Source organism: Pristiophorus japonicus, chromosome 18 (genome assembly GCF_044704955.1).
Source record: "Pristiophorus japonicus isolate sPriJap1 chromosome 18, sPriJap1.hap1, whole genome shotgun sequence".
NCBI lineage: Eukaryota > Metazoa > Chordata > Chondrichthyes > Pristiophoridae > Pristiophorus > Pristiophorus japonicus.
This window is the reverse complement of record NC_091994.1, coordinates 63,826,461-63,845,352: the sequence shown is the minus strand read 5'-3', so window position 1 is coordinate 63,845,352 and position 18,892 is coordinate 63,826,461. Positions and strand designations below refer to the sequence as shown.

Below are 18,892 nucleotides of genomic sequence, written 5' to 3'. Positions count from 1 at the left end.
TGCTGACTGGAATGTGCCCATTTCAAAACACATTAAAACCAACCAAGGGGAGGCAAGTAACCAGATTTCATTTAATTCTCTAACTAGATGTAATTTTCCTTTCTGTATGTTTTTACAGATGTTTTCCTGTAAAATACAAGAATTCCTGTAGATACAGCAACACTGCCAGGATGATTAATAGTACAGAGTGAGTGAACGCCCCTCATTTGTAACCCCCGCACCTCCCAAATAAAAGCACCTTCGTTTTGCAAAGAGACTATGGCGATGAATTTCCTTGGGGCTTCTCGCGCTCGTCGGTGGAAGTTTGGCGGAAACTCTGAGTTGAGGGGTAAGCCCCAAGAAATCTGACCCTCTCAGTTAGTATTTGTTTAGAGCAGATATGTTATTGTGAAAGAAAAGATTAATGCAAGTACAGACAACTGTTTGCAACAGCTAATAATTACTCCAGTACTTTGGAGATGACACTTAAGGGTTATATTCTTAACAACCTCTGGCAACGGTTACTGCCCTGATTGTGACAATCACAAGATTGCTTCTAGAACATTCCACTTTCTTCGATTGCCAAAGATTAACAAAGAGCATTAGTGCTACTTTTGGAAGTGAACAACTGGTTTCACAGTAAAGTCAAGGTTCAGCAGTCACAGTAACTTCACCTAGCAGCAAAGTAACTCTCTCTGTTGCTTAGCTACCTCAGCTGAAGATAGCTCCTTGAAGTCTTCGATCATAATAATGTTCAGTTAGCTGTCAGATTGTGTTCACAGTTTTCATTTGGCCACCTCGCATGCAGTTCCCATTTTATTCAGCGGGGCCAGGATTCTGATATTCAGCTTAGTGCTCAGTGCTGCCCTTAGTGAGCATTGAGTTTTGGACACTTTGCTGTCTTTTCACAGTGTTTCTTGTCAGAAAACTCCAGCAGCTTGTTTGTATTGGTCGAGGTCCAGGTCATCAGCTATTTGCAGCAACTTAACCCCATCAGCATTACTCATCAAGGAATCCAGCTTCGTGATCAACTCTGACCAGCTGGGCCGATCATAAGGCTTCCACTGCCAGCAGTGCTTCATCAGGTCATACCTGGAGGGCAAACGGAGAGGAAAAAAGTTTCATTTAAAAGATTACAGCTCATTACTTTTCAGGTTTATATTTCGACACTTTGAGCTAAAAGTTGAATAGATTAGCGCCACCTGTTAGCACTCGCAAGGGGAGGTCAAGGGTTATTGCCCGGGCACAGCAATATTAGCGCTGCTCACCAACCTGATTCGGGGCTTGGCACGGCGCTAATACTTCGCGCCAGAGAATGTTACGCCGGTGTGCAACGCCCCGGTAGCGCTACAGAAACCAACTTGAATGTTTTCGCCTGCCTTACCGCCCGGCGCTAATCTCGCCAGAGAAAGCTGGTGTGTGCAGCTGCCCCGGGGCGCTAATGTAAGGGATGAGTGTATCGGGTAAGATTGAGAGATTTGATTCCACTTTAATTGCATTGATTTCACTTTCTTTGCTGTTCCTGGTGTGCAACTTAGTTCCCTTGCAATGTTTAAAAAAGTGTTTAGGTGCTCCACCTGGAACGCTGGTATTTTAGCACCAGAAGTTCAGTAGTGGTCCCGGTTTAGCGCTCTAAGAGAAGTGTGAAATGCTTCCCTTCGTGCTCCACTCCACACTCGGGGCGCTAAACATCAATATTGCTGCCGCCGGCAGTAAATATCGCCCGCACTAAAATTAGCAACCAGGTGATATTAGCGCCTCAAAATCAACTATATACAATTTTCCCCCCTTTAATTCTATGTTACTATATGCAAGAGGGATTGCAAGATGGACAAGCATGGACTGCACATTATTCCTTTTAACGGTGGGCAGGATAATAGTTATTCTGAAGATATATTTAATCTCCCCCTTATTTTCTGTGGCATGAAATTACTTATAGCCTCTCAACCTCAAGACAACCCAAAGCGCTTTACAGTCAATGATGTACTTTAAAAGTGTAATCGTGTTTGTAACGTGAGAAACGCGGCAGTCAATTAGCGCACAGCAAGCTCCCACAAACAGCAATGTGAAAATTCTCGGATAATCTGTTTTAGTGATGTTGATTGAGGGATAAATATTGACCAGAACGTTGGGAATAACTCCCCTGCTCTTCTTTGAAATTCTGCCATGGGATCTTTTACATCCACCTGCGAGAGCAGACAGGGCCTCGGTTTAACATCTCATTAGAAAGATGGCACCTCTGACAGTGCAGCACTCCCTCAGTACTGCACAGAGTTCTGGTCTAGATTTTTGTGCACAGGTCTCGAGGGGACTTGAACCCACAATCTTCTGACTCAGAAGCGAGTGTGCTGCCCACTGAACCATGGCTGATACACAGTTTTTGCAGAATAATGTGCAACTTTTGATAGCAGATCTTCAGGGCATTGAAGGTGGTGGTTTGGAAAAGAGCCACTATGATGACCCAGTGACAGATTGCCGAGGTGTATGACTGAGGACGCTAAGATACTGGGAGGTACATAATGCAGATGTAAAAAGATTTGTTATTTAATGGTGGAGCTGGAGGCTGTGAATATCAATCAGCAAGCCAGCAACAAGACCAGCAAATAAAAGAACCAAGAGTAGATTTTCCACGATGGGCACTGGCAGGTACACCGCCCGAGATTGAAGTAGGTGTCAGTGTTTATCCACCCCGGGCTCTCTCCATTATCTGGGCACACTCTGGGCCCGAAATTGCCCCTTTCTATGTGGCTGGGTGGCACGGCTGCCCTTAAAGGGGAGGTGGCACTGCCAGCAACGCCATGTTATTTTTTTGTCGACCAACTGCCAGATCAGGCTGACAATTACGTTCGCGGGTTCGGCCGGGCAAATAGGCAACCTCTCTTGGCCGCTGGCCCAGCTCAAACCCTCCCTGGTGGCCCAGTGTTTTCCACTAAAGTGGCTGCAGAGTTCGCAGCATCTTTCCCCTTCAACTGATGGGGAGGGACGCTGTGACGTGTCAGCGTGATGATGTCATCAGCCCGGCGCTGATGACTTGCAGAGTTGGCCACTCTGTCCTGCCCCGCAAGTGACGGTTACTCTGACCCGCCCCCACTTTCGTCCCGACGAGGAGGCCACTTCTGCCCCGATCCAAAAAAAAGCGTCAGAACACATCGGAAACGGTAGGTGCAAGTCGTTTCGGGGGGTGGGCAATCTCGGCCACTGCCCCCCCTCGTCCCCGAGGTAGTCCTTTAGCTCCGCCTTGCACCAATATGTCAGGCCTGCAGTTACATTCCACTGCCATCAGCATCTTATTGGCTGGACATTAGCAGCCAGAAGACGTTGAGGGCTTCAGACCATCCGTGGGGGTGGGGGGACAGAGAAATTGTCAGCAGAAATGTTGAAATTTGCCTGTAATGTTTCTAGCCTGCCCCAGGACCTGTGGGCTCTCCAGTGCAGCCAGTTTACAGGCAACTATGCCAAGATTCTGCACAAGTTCCTCTGCTGGGGCAACCAATAGGAACAGGAATAGGCCATTCGGCCCTGAGACTCTGTCCCGCCATTCAGTTAGATCATGTCTTAAGTCCAGGTACCAGCCTTGGTTCTGCAACCTTTAATACTCTTGCCCAACAAAAGTCTATCAATCTCAGTTTTGAAATTTTCAATTAACCCCCAGCCTTCAGGGGGAGAGTTCCAGATTCCCACTGGTGTGAAGGGCTTTCTGATATCACCCCTTAGCAGGCTAGCTCTAATTTTAAGGTTATGACCCCTTGCTCTGGACTCCCACACCATAGAATTGTAGAATGATTGCAGCACAAAAGGCCATTCGGCCCATGCCGCTCTCTGCAAGAGCACCTCAGCCAGTCCCATTCTTCCGCCCATTCCCCTAACCCTGCAAATTTTTTTCTTTCAGGTACTTATCCAACTCCCTTTTGAATGCCACGATTGAGTCTGCCTCCACCACCCTCTCAGGCCATGCATTCCAGATCCTAACCTCTCGCTGCGTTAAAAAAAGTTTCCTTCATCTCCTTTGGTTCTTTTGCCAATCACCTTAAATCTGTGTCCTCTGTTCTCGACCCTTCCACCAATGGAAACAGTTTCTCTCCATCTACTCTGTCTAGACCCCTCATGATTTTGAACACCTCGATAAAATCTCCTCTCAACCTTCTCTGCTCCAAGGAGAACAAGCCCAGCTTCTCCAGTCTCTCCACGTCACTGAAGTCCCTCATCCCTGGAACCATTCTCATAAATCTTTTCTGCACCCTCTCTAAGGCCTTCACATCCTTCCTAAAGTGTGGTGCCCAGAATTGGACACAATCCTCCAGGTGGGGCCGAACCAGTTCTTATACAGGTTCATCATAACTTCCTTACTTTTGTACTCTATGTCTCTATTTATGAAGCCCAGGATCCCGTATGCTTTATTTAACCGCTTTCTCAACCTGCCCTGCCACCTTCAGTGATTTGAGTACATATACCCCCAGGTCTCTCTGTTCATGCACCCCCTTTAGGATTGTACCCTTTAGTTTATATTGCCTCTCCTCATTCTTTCCACCAAAATGTAACACTTTGCACATTTCTGCGTTAAATTTCACATGCGACGTATCCGCCCATCCCACCAGCCTGTCTGTGTCCTCTTGAAGTCGATCACCATCCTCCTCACTGTTTACTACACTTCCAAGTTTTGTGTTATCTGCAAATTTTGAAATAGTGCCCTTATACACTCAAGTCCTAGTTATTAATATATATATCAAGAAAGAGGAGGAAATAGTTTGTCTGCCCTATCAACTGCTTGAATCATCTTAACCACCTGAATTATAAAACTCTTCTCTCAAGAAAAATCTCCCCTTCTTCAACAATAACTTGTATTTATATAGCGCCTTTAACGTAGTAAACTGTGCCAAGGCGCTTCACAGGAGTGTTAGAAGACAACAAACATTTTTGACACTAAGCCAGATAAGAAGACATTATGGCAGATGACCAAAAGCTTGGTCAAAGTGGTAGGTTTGAAGGAGTATCTTAAATGAGAGAGAGAGAGAGGTAGAGAGGCGGAGAGGTTTAGGAAGATAGTTCCAGAGCTTGGGGCCCAGGCAGATGAAGGCACGGCCACCCATGGTTGAGTGATTATAATCAAGGATACTCAAGAGGGCAGAATTTAAGGAGCGCAGATATCTTGGGGGGGGGGGGGGGGGCGGGTTGTGAGGCTGGAGAAGATTACAGAGATAGGGAGGGGTGAGGTCATGGAGGGATTTGTAACAAGGATGAGAATTTTGAAATTGAGGAGTTACTTAACCGTGTAGGTCAGCGAGCACAGGGGTGATGCGTGAGTGGGACTTGGTGCGAGTTAGGACACGGGGAGACGAGTTTTGGATGAGCTGCAGTTTATGGAGGGTAGAATGTGGGAATAGTCACGTCTAGAGGTAACAAAGGCATGGATGAGGGTTTCAGCAGCAGATGAGCTGAGGCAAGGGCGGAGATGGGAGATGTTACGGAGATGGAAATAGGCGGTGTTAGTTATGCCGTGGCTATGTGGCCTGAAGCTCATTTCAGGGTCAAATATGACACCAAGGTTGTGAACAGTCTGGTTCCGCCTCAGCTAGGGAGAGGGATGGAGTCAGTGGCTAGGGAATGGAGTTTGAGAATGGTAAATTTGTGGCACAGATTCACAACTAATTCTACAGTAATCAACTCCTTCAAAAATAAAGCTGGATTAATATCTAGTTATGAACAGAATTAAAGGTTAGGAATGAGAATACAGAGAGGACCAAAATACACCATGAATTCGAATTATGCTTTTATTACCAGGCCCATGAAATGCAATCTACAGAATGCAACTGGTTACGGTTGATTGATAGTTTGCAATGTGAAATATCTATCCTGGCGTTTCACTGATTTACAGGATGAAAGACATTTCACAGCAGTTCATTTTGGAAATGTTATTTGTGGTCAGTTGGGAGCTGAAATAAACTGGGTAAAGCCATGGGAGGGCAGGTTATATGCGGAGGGAACGGGCTGAATAGTCTTTTCCCATCCCATACATTCTTTCAGCTCTTAGAAATCAAATTAAATATTTTAAAATGAGCTCGAAAAAAAATGAATCATTATTCACCCAAAGGGTCTCGGGAACAATATTGGCAATGTGAAACAGTATTCAAATCATGTGACTGCCAGGAATACCTCAGGGCAGCTCAATTGGACCGTGATTGGAATACCAATTTATAATTTCTCCTGTAATGAGATGTAGATTTTGTCAGATCACAACAGTGAGTGATTATAGAATAGGAAATTACAGTGAATCCAACTAATTTGCTCCTTGTGATATAAGTCACACTGGGAGTCCCACCTGACAAGGCCGAGCTATGTTTCCGAGCTGCAGCCACTCCAGCTTCACAGTCGAGTTCAACATCACGGTCCTGACTCGCAGTGTCACATTGGAGCCATGTGACTTGATGTTGTTTTTGTCTGACTACATGACCAAACTTGGACAATTGCTCAAAGTAGTGTGTTGCTGAATATTTCCCTCCAGATCAGGAGTGCAATGGGAAAGAAAAGTGAATTCTCAAAAGCATTTTCATTTAGAATAGCGTCTCTAGACAAAACAGGCAACATTTTCTAACTTCTGCTCCATGAAGACCCCATTCAACAGAGGAAGCTGGACACTTTAAATCCCAAAACAATTGGATTTCAGAATCAGTGACAAAGGAGGGTATAACGTTTTGTAGAATTCTTCCACAAAATGGACACATGAACGATGAAGGACTATTAGCTGCAAGGCTGAAGGTTTTAACAGATGAAAAATTAACAATGTTTGATTGCACCCACAACGTGAGTGATGATACAAACAGTCAGATGTGAACAAACTGGGTCAATGGTAGTTTAGTGCTGGATTGTTCCAGGATATTGGTTTTGTTGGTCAACTGTCGTCAACTGTCGAGATTAATTTGTTACATTAGACTGAAGGAGAAATGAAGGAGGATTGTTTGTGGCGATGGCCGGAGCTGGTTGTAGTCACTCCATGAAATCCATGGCTACAGGAAATACTGTTACATCATAAAATTAATGCATATTCACACTTGCCATTACCATTATATCTTCTATCATCTAGCTGAGGGTGTTCCACATTGAATACAGCTAATTGTCAATTATCCTCTCATTCCCATTATTATCTTTCATTACCTTAACCTTACCTGCAGATGTAGAAGAATAGAACTGACAACACTTGTCCCATTGTAACTGCTCAGGTCCCTGTTCTTTCCCTTCATCCTTTTATATTCTTTGTTTTCAAAAGCTTACCCAATTTCCTTTTAAACAATGTAATAATCTCAGGCTTCATAGCCAATTGTGGTAAAGTGTTCCATGTTTAATAACACTCAATGTAAATAACTTTTCTAACTTCCCCCTTCATTCTTTCTGATAATCCTGAATCGATTCCCACTTGTTACAGATTCACCGTCCAATGGGAACAACATTTTGCTATTTACTCTCTAAAATCTTTAATAATCTTGAAAATCTCTATTAACCTACAAAATACATGCATGTTTTCTGAAGTCATTATACAGTGTGTCATGCAGGGCTTACATGGAATCCACGTCCGGACCGGGATCAAACAGGGCTGCGTCATTGCCCCAACCCTCTTTTAAATCTTCCTCGCTGCCATGCTCCACCTCAGTCAACAAGCTCCCCGCTGGAGTGGAACTAAACTACAGAACCAGTGGGAAGCTGTTCAATCTTCGCCGCCTCCAGGCCAGGTCCAAGATCACCCCAACCTGTCGTCGAACTACAGTACACGGACGACGCCTGCGTCTGCGCACATACAGAGGCTGAACTCCAGGACATAGAAACATAGAAAATAGGTGCAGGAGTCGGCCATTCGGCCCTTCTAGCCTGCACCGCCATTCAATGAGTTCATGGCTGAACATGCAACTTCAGTACCCCATTCCTGCTTTCTCACCATACCCCTTGATCCCCTGAGTAGTAAGGACTTCATCTAACTCCCTTTTGAATATATTTAGTGAATTGGCCTCAACAACATTCTGTGGTAGAGAATTCCACAGGTTCACCACTCTCTGGGTGAAGAAGTTTCTCCTCATCTCGGTCCTAAATGGCTTAGTCCTTATCCTTAGACTGTGACCCCTGGTTCTGGACTTCCCCAACATTGGGAACATTCTTCCTGCATCTAACCTGTCTAAACCCATCAGAATTTTAAACGTTTCTATGAGGTCCCCTCTCATTCTTCTGAACTCCAGTGAATACAAGCCCAGTTGATCCAGTCTTTCTTGATAGGTCAGTCCCGCCATTCCGGGAATCAGACTAGTGAACCATCGCTGCACTCCCTCAGTAGCAAGAATGTCCTGCCTCAAGTTAGGAGACCAAAACCGTACACAATACTCCAGGTGTGGCCTCATCAAGGCCCTGTACAACTGTAGCAACACCTCCCTGCCCCTCTACTCAAATCCCCTCGCTATGAAGGCCAACATGCCATTTGCTTTCTTAACCGCCTGCTGTACCTGCATGCCAACCTTCAATAACTGATGTACCATGACACCCAGGTCTCTTTGCACCTCCCCTTTTCCTAATCTGTCACCATTCAGATAATAGTCTGTCTCTCTGTTTTTACCACCAAAGTGGATAACCTCACATTTATCCACATTATACTTCATCTGCCATGCATTTGCCCACTCACCTAACCTATCTAAGTCACTCTGCAGCCTCATAGCATCCTCCTCGCAGCTCACACTGCCACCCAACTTAGTGTCATCCGCAAATTTGGAGATACTATATTTAATCCCCTCGTCAAAATCATTAATGTACAGTGTAAACAGCTGGGGCCCCAGCACAGAACCTTGCGGTACCCCACTAGTCACTGCCTGCCAATCTGAAACGTTCCCATTTACTCCTACTCTTTGCTTCCTGTCTGACAACCAGTTCTCAATCCACGTCAGCACACTACCCCCAATCCCACGTGCTTTAATTTTGCACATTATTCTCTTGTGTGGGACCTTGTCGAAAGCCTTCTGAAAGTCCAAATATACCACATCAACTGGTTCTCCCTTGTCCACTCTACTGGAAACATCCTCAAAAAATTCCAGAAGATTTGTCAAGCATGATTTCCCTTTCACAAATCCATGCTGACTTGGACCTATCATGTCACCTCTTTCCAAATGCGCTGCTATGACATCCTTAATAATTGATTCCATCATTTTACCCACTACTGAGGTCAGGCTGACCGGTCTATAATTCCCTGTTTTCTCTCTCCCTCCTTTTTTAAAAAGTGGGGTTACATTGGCTACCCTCCACTCGATAGGAACTGATCCAGAGTCAATGGAATGTTGGAAAATGACTGTCAATGCATCCGCTATTTCCAAGGCCACCTCCTTAAGTACTCTGGGATGCAGTTCATCAGGCCCTGGGGATTTATCGGCCTTCAATCCCATCAATTTCCCCAACACAATTTCCCGACTAATGAGGATTTCCCTCAGTTCCTCCTCCTTACTAGACCCTCTGACCCTTCTTATATCCGGAAGGTTGTTTGTGTCCTCCTTAGTGAATACCGAACCAAAGTACTTGTTCAATTGGTCTGCCATTTCTTTGTTCCCCGTTATGACTTCCCCTGATTCTGACTGCAGGGGACCTACGATTGTCTTTAATAACCTTTTTCTCTTTACATATCTATAGAAACTTTTGCAATCCGTCTTAATGTTCCCTGCAAGCTTCTTCTCGTACTCCATTTTCCCTGCCCTAATCAAACCCTTTGTCCTCCTCTGCCGAGTTCTAAATTTCTCCCAGTCCCCAGGTTCGCTGCTATTTCTGGCTAATTTGTATGCAACTTCCTTGGCTTTAATACTATCCCTGATTTCTCTTGATAGCCACGGTTGAGCCACCTTCCCTTTTTTATTTTTACGCCAGACAGGAATGTACAATTGTTGTAGTTCATCCATGCGGTCTCTAAATGTCTGCCATTGCCCATCCACAGTCAACACCTTAAGTATCATTCGCCAATCTATCCTAGCCAGTTCATGCCTCATACCTTCAAAGTTACCCTTCTTTAAGTTCTGGACCATGGTCTCTGAATTAACTGTTTCATTCTTCATCCTAATGCAGAATTCCACTATATTATGGTCACTCTTCCCCAAGGGGCCTCGCACAATGAGATTGCTAATTAATCCCCTCTCATTACACAACACCCAGTCTAAGATGGCCTCCCCCCTAATTGGTTCCTCGACATATTGGTCTAGAAAACCATCCCTTATGCACTCCAGGAAATCCTCCTCCACCATATTGCTTCCAGTTTGGCTAGCCCAATTTATGTGCATATTAAAGTCACCCATTATAACTGCTGCACCTTTATTGCATGCATCCCTAATTTCCTGTTTGATGCCCTCCCCAACATCACTACTACTGTTTGGAGGTCTGTACACAACTCCCACTAATGTTTTTTGCCCTTTGGTGTTCTGCAGCTCTACCCATATAGATTCCACATCATCCAAGCTGATGTCCTTCCTAACTATTGCATTAATCTCCTCTTTAACCAGCAATGCTACCCCACCTCCTTTTCCTTTTATTCTATCCTTCCTGAATGTTGAATATCCCTGAATGTTGAGTTCCCAGCCCTGATCATCCTGGAGCCACGTCTCTGTAATCCCAATCACATCATATTTGTTAACATCTATTTGCACAGTTAATTCATCCACCTTATTACGGATACTCCTTGCATTAAGACACAAAGCCTTCAGGCTTGTTTTTTTAACACCCTTTGTCCTTTTAGAATTTTGCTGTACAGTGGCCCTTTTTGTTCTTTTTCTTGGGTTTCTCTGCCCTCCACTTTTCCTCATCTCCTTTCTGTCTTTTGCTTTTGTCTCCTTTTTGTTTCCCTCTGTCTCTCTGCATTGGTTCCCATCCCCCTGCCGTATTAGTTTAACTCCTCCCCAACAGCACTAGCAAACACTCCCCCTCAGACATTGGTTCCGGTCCTGCCCAGGTGCAGATCGTCCAGTTTGTACTAGTCCCACCTCCCCCAGAACCGGTTCCAATGCCCCAGGAATTTGAATCCCTCCCTGCTGCACCACTGCTCAAGCCACGTATTCATCTGCGCTATCCTGCGATTCCTACTCTGACTAGCACATGGCACTGGTAGCAATCCCGAGATTACTACTTTTGAGTTCCTACTTTTTAATTTATCTCTTAGCTCCTTAAATTCATTTCGTAGGACCTCATCCCTTTTTTTTTACCTATGTCGTTGGTACCAATGTGCACCACGACAACTGGCTGTTCTCCCTCCCTTTTTAGAATGTCCTGCACCCGCTCCGAGACATCCTTGACCCCTGCACCAGGGAGGCAACATACCATCCTGGAGTCTCGGTTGCGGCCGCAGAAAGCCTATCTATTCCCCTCACAATTGAATCCCCTATCACTATCACTCCCCCACTCTTTTTCCTGCCCTCCCTGTGCAACAGAGCCAGTCACGGTGCCATGAACTTGGCTGCTGCTGCCCTCCCCTGATGAGTCATCCCCCTCAACAGCACTCAAAGCAGTGTATCTGTTTTGCAGGGGGATGACCACAGGGGACCCCTGCACTACCTTCCTTGCACTACTCTTCCTGCTGGTCTTCCATTCCCTAGCTGGCTGTGGACCCTTCTCCTGCGGTAAGACCAACTCGCTACACATGCTCCTCATGTCGTTCTCAGCATCGTGGATGCTCCAGAGTGAATTCACCCTCAGCTCCAATTCTGCAACGCGGTCCGTCAGGAGCTGGAGGCTGATACACTTCCTGCAGATGTAGTCGGCAGGGACACCGGAAGCGTCCCTGAGTCCCCACATGGTACAGGAGGAGCATATCACGTGACCGAGCTCCCCTGCCATGACTTAGCCCTTAGATACACTTAAATTGGCAATAACAATGTTAAAAGTTACTGACTGTTATAGAAGAGAAAAAAGAAAAACTACTCACCAATCACCAGCCAATCACTTACCCCCTTGGCTGTGACGTCACCTTTCTGTTTCTTTCTACTTCTTTTTTGCCTTCTCCCTGTAGCTGTACCGGCACGCCTTTAGACGCCTCTCGCCGACCCCGGACTCACGCCTCTCGCCGACCCCGGACTCACGCTGCTCCGAGCTCCCGCCTCCTCGACTGACTGCTCGAAGTGCTCGACTCCTGCTGGCCTTTATAAGCCTCTCGCCGACCCCGGACTCGCGCTGCTCCGAGCTCCCGCCTCCTCGACTGACTGCTCGAAGTGCTCAACAGTCGATGTATTTACTGAGGTGTACGAAAGCATGGGCCTTATGCTAAACATCCATATGACAAAGGTCCTCCACCAACCTGTCCTCACCGCATAGCACTCCCCCCCCAGTCATCAAGATCCCCGGCGTGGCCCTGGACAATGTGGACCACTTTCCTTATCTCGGGAGCCTCCTATCAACAAGAGCAGGCATTGACGACGAGATCCAACATCACCTCCAGTGCGCCTGTGCAGCCTTTGGCCGCCTGAGGAAAAGTGTGTTCAAAGACCAGGTCCTCAAAACTGCCACCAAGCTCATGGTCTACAAGGCTGTAGTAATATCCGCCCTCCTGTATGGCTCAGAAACATGGACCATGTACAGTAGACACCTCAAGTCACTGGAGAAATATCATCAAAGATGTCTCCGCAAGATCCTAAAAATCCCCTGGGAGGACAGATGCACAAATGTTAGCGTCCTTGGCCAGGCCAACATCCCCAGCATTGAAGCACTGACCACACTTGATCAGCTCCACTGGGCAGGCCACATAGCTCGCATGCCAGACACGAGACTCCCAACGCAAGCGCTCTACTCAGAGCTCCTGCACGGCAAACGAGCCCCAGGTGGGCAGAGGAAACATTACAAGGACACCCTCAAAGCATCCCTGATAAAGTGCGACATCCCCACTGACACCTGGGAGACCCTGGCCAAAGACCGCCCTAAGTGGAGGAAGTGCATCTGGGAGGGCACTGAACTCCGAGTCTCATCACCGAGAGCATGCAGAGACCAAGCGCAGGCAGCGGAAAGAGCGTGTGGCAAACCTGTCCCACCCTCCCTTTCCCTCAATGACTGTCTGTCCCACCTGTGACAGGGACTGTGGTTCTCGTATTGGACTGTACAGCCACCTAAGAACGTTAAAAGTGGAAGCAAGTCTTCCTCGATTCGAGGGACTGCCTATGATGATGACGACATAGAAATACATTGGTCCCTTTGGGCAGTTTGCACAGTGAAACTGTTTGGCGACCAGGGTGATTTAATGACAGCCCCTGGGATTTGGGAGTGTCTTAAAAATCCGACAATGAGCTTTAGGGGGTTTGGGTATTACCCCGTGTGTTGCTAATTTATGTTTCCCCTCTGATTTTCGAGTGGTAGTCGAGGTCTGTGTGGACTTCTATGAATGGGCTTTGGGTAATCGCTACTCCTTAATTCCAGGCAGAGTCTATTTACCATATCTTCTCACAACCATATGTCCTAGAGATGTTGCGGCCATTTTATTTGCTGTGGGGAAGGTAGTGTCCTGCACTGTGCAGATAAATCCTCTTACAGCTAATGTGACAGTTACACTAATCTATGTGCTGCTGGCGGATTTGCTCTCCTGGATTATCCGAGCAGGCGTTGGATCAGATCTGCACGGATTACGAGTCCAATTGTGCTCTCTGGCCTTACAGATCTCCCGTTTGGGCATCTGCTAGGATATCACGAATGTTGTCAGGCAAGTCATTAATATTTTGATTGTACTAATTGCTAATATCATAGAATGATACAGCACAGGAGACCATTCGGCCCATCGTGCCTTTGCTGGCTCAGAGAGCGCTCCAATTAGTCCCACTCCCCGCTCTTTCCCCATTGCCCTGCAAATTTTTACTTTAAATATTTTTCCAATTCCCTTCGGAAAGTTATTGAATTGGCTCCCACCATCCTTCCAGGCAGCACGTTCCACAGCATAACTCGCTGTGTAAAAATAATAACCCTCATCTCCCCCCTGGCTCTTTCGCCAATTATCTTAAATCTGTGTCCTCTGGATAGCGACCTTCCTGCCTTGCAAACCAGTTTCTCCTTATTTATTCGATCAAACCTATTCATGACTTCTATTAACTCTCTGCTCAAAAGTGAACAATCCCAGCTTCTCCAATCTCCACATCCCTTGGGTGACCATACATCCCCGTTTCCCAGGGACGGTCCCTGGATGAGGTACTGTGACCCCGGGCAAATAATGTCCCCAGAAGCGTCCCCAGTTCACAAAACTCTTTCCCAAATACTCTAGCTGCCATTTTATTTGACTAAGACCCATTCACCCAAACCACTTGCAGCTCGAGTAAATCCACGGCTGCATTCAGGGACTAACATAGAAAATAGGTGCAGGAGTAGGCCATTCGGCCCTTCTAGCCTGCACCGCCATTCAATGAGTTCATGGCTGAACATGCAACTTCAGTACCCCATTCCTGCTTCCTGCTTTCTCGCCATACCCCTTGATCCCCTTGACTCAGATGGACCAATCACTGCTGATTGATAGATTCCCCGCCCACTGGCAGTGACAGACCAATAAAATGGCGGACCACAGTTTGTGACACCAGTTTGGCTTTGACCGAATTGGCTTCGGTTTGGACCAATGAAAGGACAAAGTGGGGGTGAGTGCTGGCCAATGGGGCAACTGTTTGCGCGGGAGGCGTGAGGGCGGTGTTGTGTGTACGAGTCGGAGCCTGGGGACAGGTAACACTGAGGGTGTGTTAATGCTCGGAGTGGAAGGATTTCAGGGCTCGGTGGCTCAGTCTCTCTCAGTCCTATGTGAGCAGTGCCAGTCTGAGGCTCAACACGGCTGTGTGTGTATGTGTACATACACAAGGGGCTGTCTTTATGCCCCAGGATAGCAGAATTGTCCATTATAATAATGCCATAGGCAAGCCGCACGGCACTATTTTGTTTGCAGTTTTATAATGCACTACTAGGTGGCGAACATCATTTCTGTTCATTCTCATTAAAATTCTAACACGCGTTATATCCACATTATCTTTGACTGCGTGATGGTTGATGGAGGTAAATCTCTACTCGTATTCCACTAGCAGAAGCAACAAAGTCGTCATGCCGGTTTTCTTGAAAAGCGGAGATAGCACAGCAATCATTAATAAATCTGAGAAATAATTGCGTTGGGCAGTGATGTGGAGCGAGAGATTGTCTGAATAGGCTGTAGAGACCACGGGTATAAAAAACTGACGTGTTCTATTATTTATAAACAGTGTCTCAATGTGCTTCGATAGTGTGACGTCACATCCGCGGTAATGATATGCACATGTGCAGTGCAGATTTGCAACTGTTCAAATATAGGCCGCTAAAAACTCTGCCTCACTCTGCTGTGCAACCTTCATTTCCCGTCCTGGCTACTAATTGTTTTTACTTTTTATTTATTTTATTTTATTTTTATTTTATTTAAAGAGTTTCCTTATGGGAGGGCAGGGGTTTCATTTGAAAAATGTTTATTAAAGGTTGATGATTCTCACTCACCATGCTGAGGAATTCCTTGATGTGGGCTGAAGTGAGGAGGATTGGCTAGTCTGTCCACATCACTACCTCGGCTGACACTGGAACATGGCCACGGAGGTGGGATACTGAGGAGCAGGTCGCATCCAAAGACCACACCCTTACTACTACAACAACAACTTGCATTTACACAGCACATTTAAAACATCCCGAAGTGCTTAACACAACGGATAGCAATAAAAATATTTTTGGCACCGAGCCACATAAGGAGATAGCAGGACAGGTAACCAACAGCTTGATCAAAGTAGTTGGTTTTAAGGAGCATCTTAAAAGGAGGAAAGAGAAGTAGAGAAGCCAACAGGTTTAGGCAGGGAGTTCCAGAGCTTGGGTCCGAGGCAACAGAAGGCACGGCCACCAATAGTGGAGCGATTATAATCGGGGGATGTGCGAGGCCAGAATTAGAAGACCGCAGAGATCTCGGGATCTGGGGCTGGAAGAGATTATAGAGATAGGGAGGGGCGAGGCCATGGAAGGTCTTGAAAATAAGGTTGGGAATTTTAAAATGGAGGCATTGTTGGATCTGGAGCCAGTGACGGTCAGCGAGCACAGGGGTGATGGGTGAATGAGACATAGAGTGAGTTGAGATACGGCCAGCAGAGTTTTGGATGAGCACAAGTTTATGGAGGGTGGAAACTAGCAGACCAGCCAGGAGAGCATTGGAATGGCCAAGTCTGCAGGTTACAAAGGCGTGGATGAGAATTTCAGATCAGATCAGCTGAGGCAGGGTCGGAGCTGGGCAATGTCATGGAGGTGGAAGTAGGTGGTCTTAGTGATGGAACGGATAAGTGGTCGTAAGTTCATCTCGGGGTCAAACAGCAAGGTTGCGAATGATCTGGCTCTGCTGCAGATAGTTTTCAGGAATGGAAATGGTGACCAGGGAACAGAGTTTGCGTGGGGACCGAAGACAAGAGCTTCAGTCTGCCCAATATTTAGTTGGAGAAAAATTCAGCTCATCCAATATTGGATGTTGGACAAGCTGTCTGACAATTGAGAGAGAATGGAGGGGTCGAGAGCGCTGGCAGTGAGGTACATGTGGAAACTGACGCTGGGATTTGGATGATGTTTCCTCGACACAGCATGTAGATGAGAAATAGGAGGGGGCCAAGGGTGGACCCTTGGGGACACGAGAGGTGACTGTGTGGGAGTGGGAAGAGAAGCCATTGCAGGTGATTCTCTGGGTACGATTCGATGGATAAGAATGGAACCAAACGAGGGCAGTCCCACCCAGCTGGACGATGGTGGAGAGGTGTTGGAGGAGGATGGAGTGTCAAAGGCTGCAGACAGAGAATGAAAGAAGAGGAGGGATAGATTACCATGGTCACAGAAATAAAATGTCAAGGACCAGGCCCTCGCCCAATAACCAGGCCTTTGCCCAAGGTGGTGACTCCTTCAGGAGAAAAGCCGGGGAACATGGGAACAAGTACATTAAATAGTTCATTTACATAACATTCCTGAGTGCAGGTATTTGGGCGGACAGCTTGTGTGCAGCACACCCACCAGCATCCCCCCCCCCCCAGCCCGACAGTGTGAACAGGCGGCCTGGTCCGTAATAACACAAGGTGGGCCGGCTGGGAAAGCTGCGGCAACAGAAGCAGCTGCTTAAAGGGAGGACCGGAGTGGGCCCGGGACACACAGTGCGGGGCCGGGGGGGGGGGGGGGTACAGTGCAGACCCTGAGCGGGGGTGGGGGGGGGTGGGGGAGAGAGAGACACAGTGCGGGGCCAGGGGGGGTACAGTGCAGACCCCGAGCGGGGGAGGGGGGAGGGGGGGGAGAGACACAGTGCAGACCCTGAGGGGGGAACGGGGGGGAGGGGGAGGTGGAGAGAGACACAGTGCGGGGCCGGGGGGGGGGGGTACAGTGCAGACCCCGAGGGGGGAACGGGGGGGAGGGGGAGGTGGAGAGAGACACAGTGCGGGGCCGGGGGGGGGGGTACAGTGCAGACCCCGAGGGGGGAACGGGGGGGAGGGGGAGGTGGAGAGAGACACAGTGCGGGGCCGGGGGGGGTACAGTGCAGATCCCGAGCGGGGGAGGGGGGAGGGGGGGGGAGAGACACAGTGCAGACCCTGAGGGGGGAACGGGGGGGAGGGGGAGGGAGGGGGAGGTGGAGAGCGACACAGTGCGGGGCCGGGGGGGGTACAGTGCAGACCCTGAGCGGGGGGGGGGGGGGGGGGGAAAGAGAGAGAGACACAGTGCGGGGCCAGGGGGGGTACAGTGCAGACCCCGAGCGGGGGAGGGGGGAGGGGGGGGGAGAGACACAGTGCAGACCCTGAGGGGGGAACGGGGGGGAGGGGGAGGGAGGGGGAGGTGGAGAGCGACACAGTGCGGGGCCGGGGGGGGTACAGTGCAGACCCTGAGCGGGGGGGGGGGGTGAAGAGAGAGAGACACAGTGCGGGGCCAGGGGGGGTACAGTGCAGACCCCGAGCGGGGGGCGGGGGGAGGGGGGGGAGAGACACAGTGCAGACACTGAGGGGGGAACGGGGGGGAGGGGGAGGGAGGGGGAGGTGGAGAGAGACACAGTGCGGGGCCGGGGGGGGGGTACAGTGCAGACCCCGAGGGGGGAACGGGGGGGAGGGGGAGGTGGAGAGAGACACAGTGCGGGGCCGGGGGGGGGGTACAGTGCAGACCCCGAGGGGGGAACGGGGGGGAGGGGGAGGTGGAGAGAGACACAGTGCGGGGCCGGGGGGGGTACAGTGCAGACCCTGAGCGGGGGGCGGGGGGAGGGGGGGGAGAGACACAGTGCAGACCCTGAGGGGGGAACGGGGGGGAGGGGGAGGTGGAGCGAGACACAGTGCGGGGCCGGGAGGGGGTACAGTGCAGACCCCGAGGGGGGAACGGGGGGGAGGGGGAGGTGGAGAGAGACACAGTACGGGGCCGGGGGGGGTACAGTGCGGATCCTGAGCGGGGGAGGTGGGGAGAGACACAGTGCGGGGCCGGGGGGGGGGGGTACAGTGCATACCCCGAGGGGGGAACGGGGGGTAGGGGGCAGCAGCTTTAAAACAAAAACAAGGAGTGAGGTCACAGGACACCAGGACGGTGATTGGTCGGTGAGTATTAGAGCTCTGTTGCTTTCAAGGCTAGGCAAGTGGATTAAATTCAGAACTGCTATAACCTTTTTGAATTAATAACTTAAACTAAATTAACAAATTAAAAGTAAAAATATTAATTTGAATAAAAACTGATACTAATTATATCAATATAAAAAAGAGATAGAGATGGCAGTGTTGTAACTGCAGCATGTGGGAGTTGGTGGAGAACAACAAGATCCTGAGCAACCAGTTCTGCAATAAGTGTCTGCAACCTGAGGAACGTAGGCTCAGAGTTGTTGAGCTGGAGTCCGATCTAGAATCATAGAAATTTACAGCATGGAAGGAGGCCATTTTGCCCATTGTGTCTGCGCCGGCCGACCAAGAGC

General features: G+C 48.5%; 1 protein-coding gene across 1 annotated transcript in view; it reads right to left on the bottom strand.

Annotated features, from left to right (window-relative positions):
- Positions 1-679: 679 nt before the first annotated feature.
- LOC139229052 (tyrosine-protein kinase STYK1) overlaps positions 680-18,892 on the bottom strand; it is a 123,103-nt gene continuing 104,890 nt past the window's right edge. Inside the window, exon 9 of the mRNA XM_070860714.1 lies at positions 680-1,071. Coding sequence (XP_070716815.1) covers positions 900-1,071 — 172 coding nt within the window. The 3' untranslated portion in view covers positions 680-899. The remainder of the gene's footprint in view (positions 1,072-18,892) is intronic.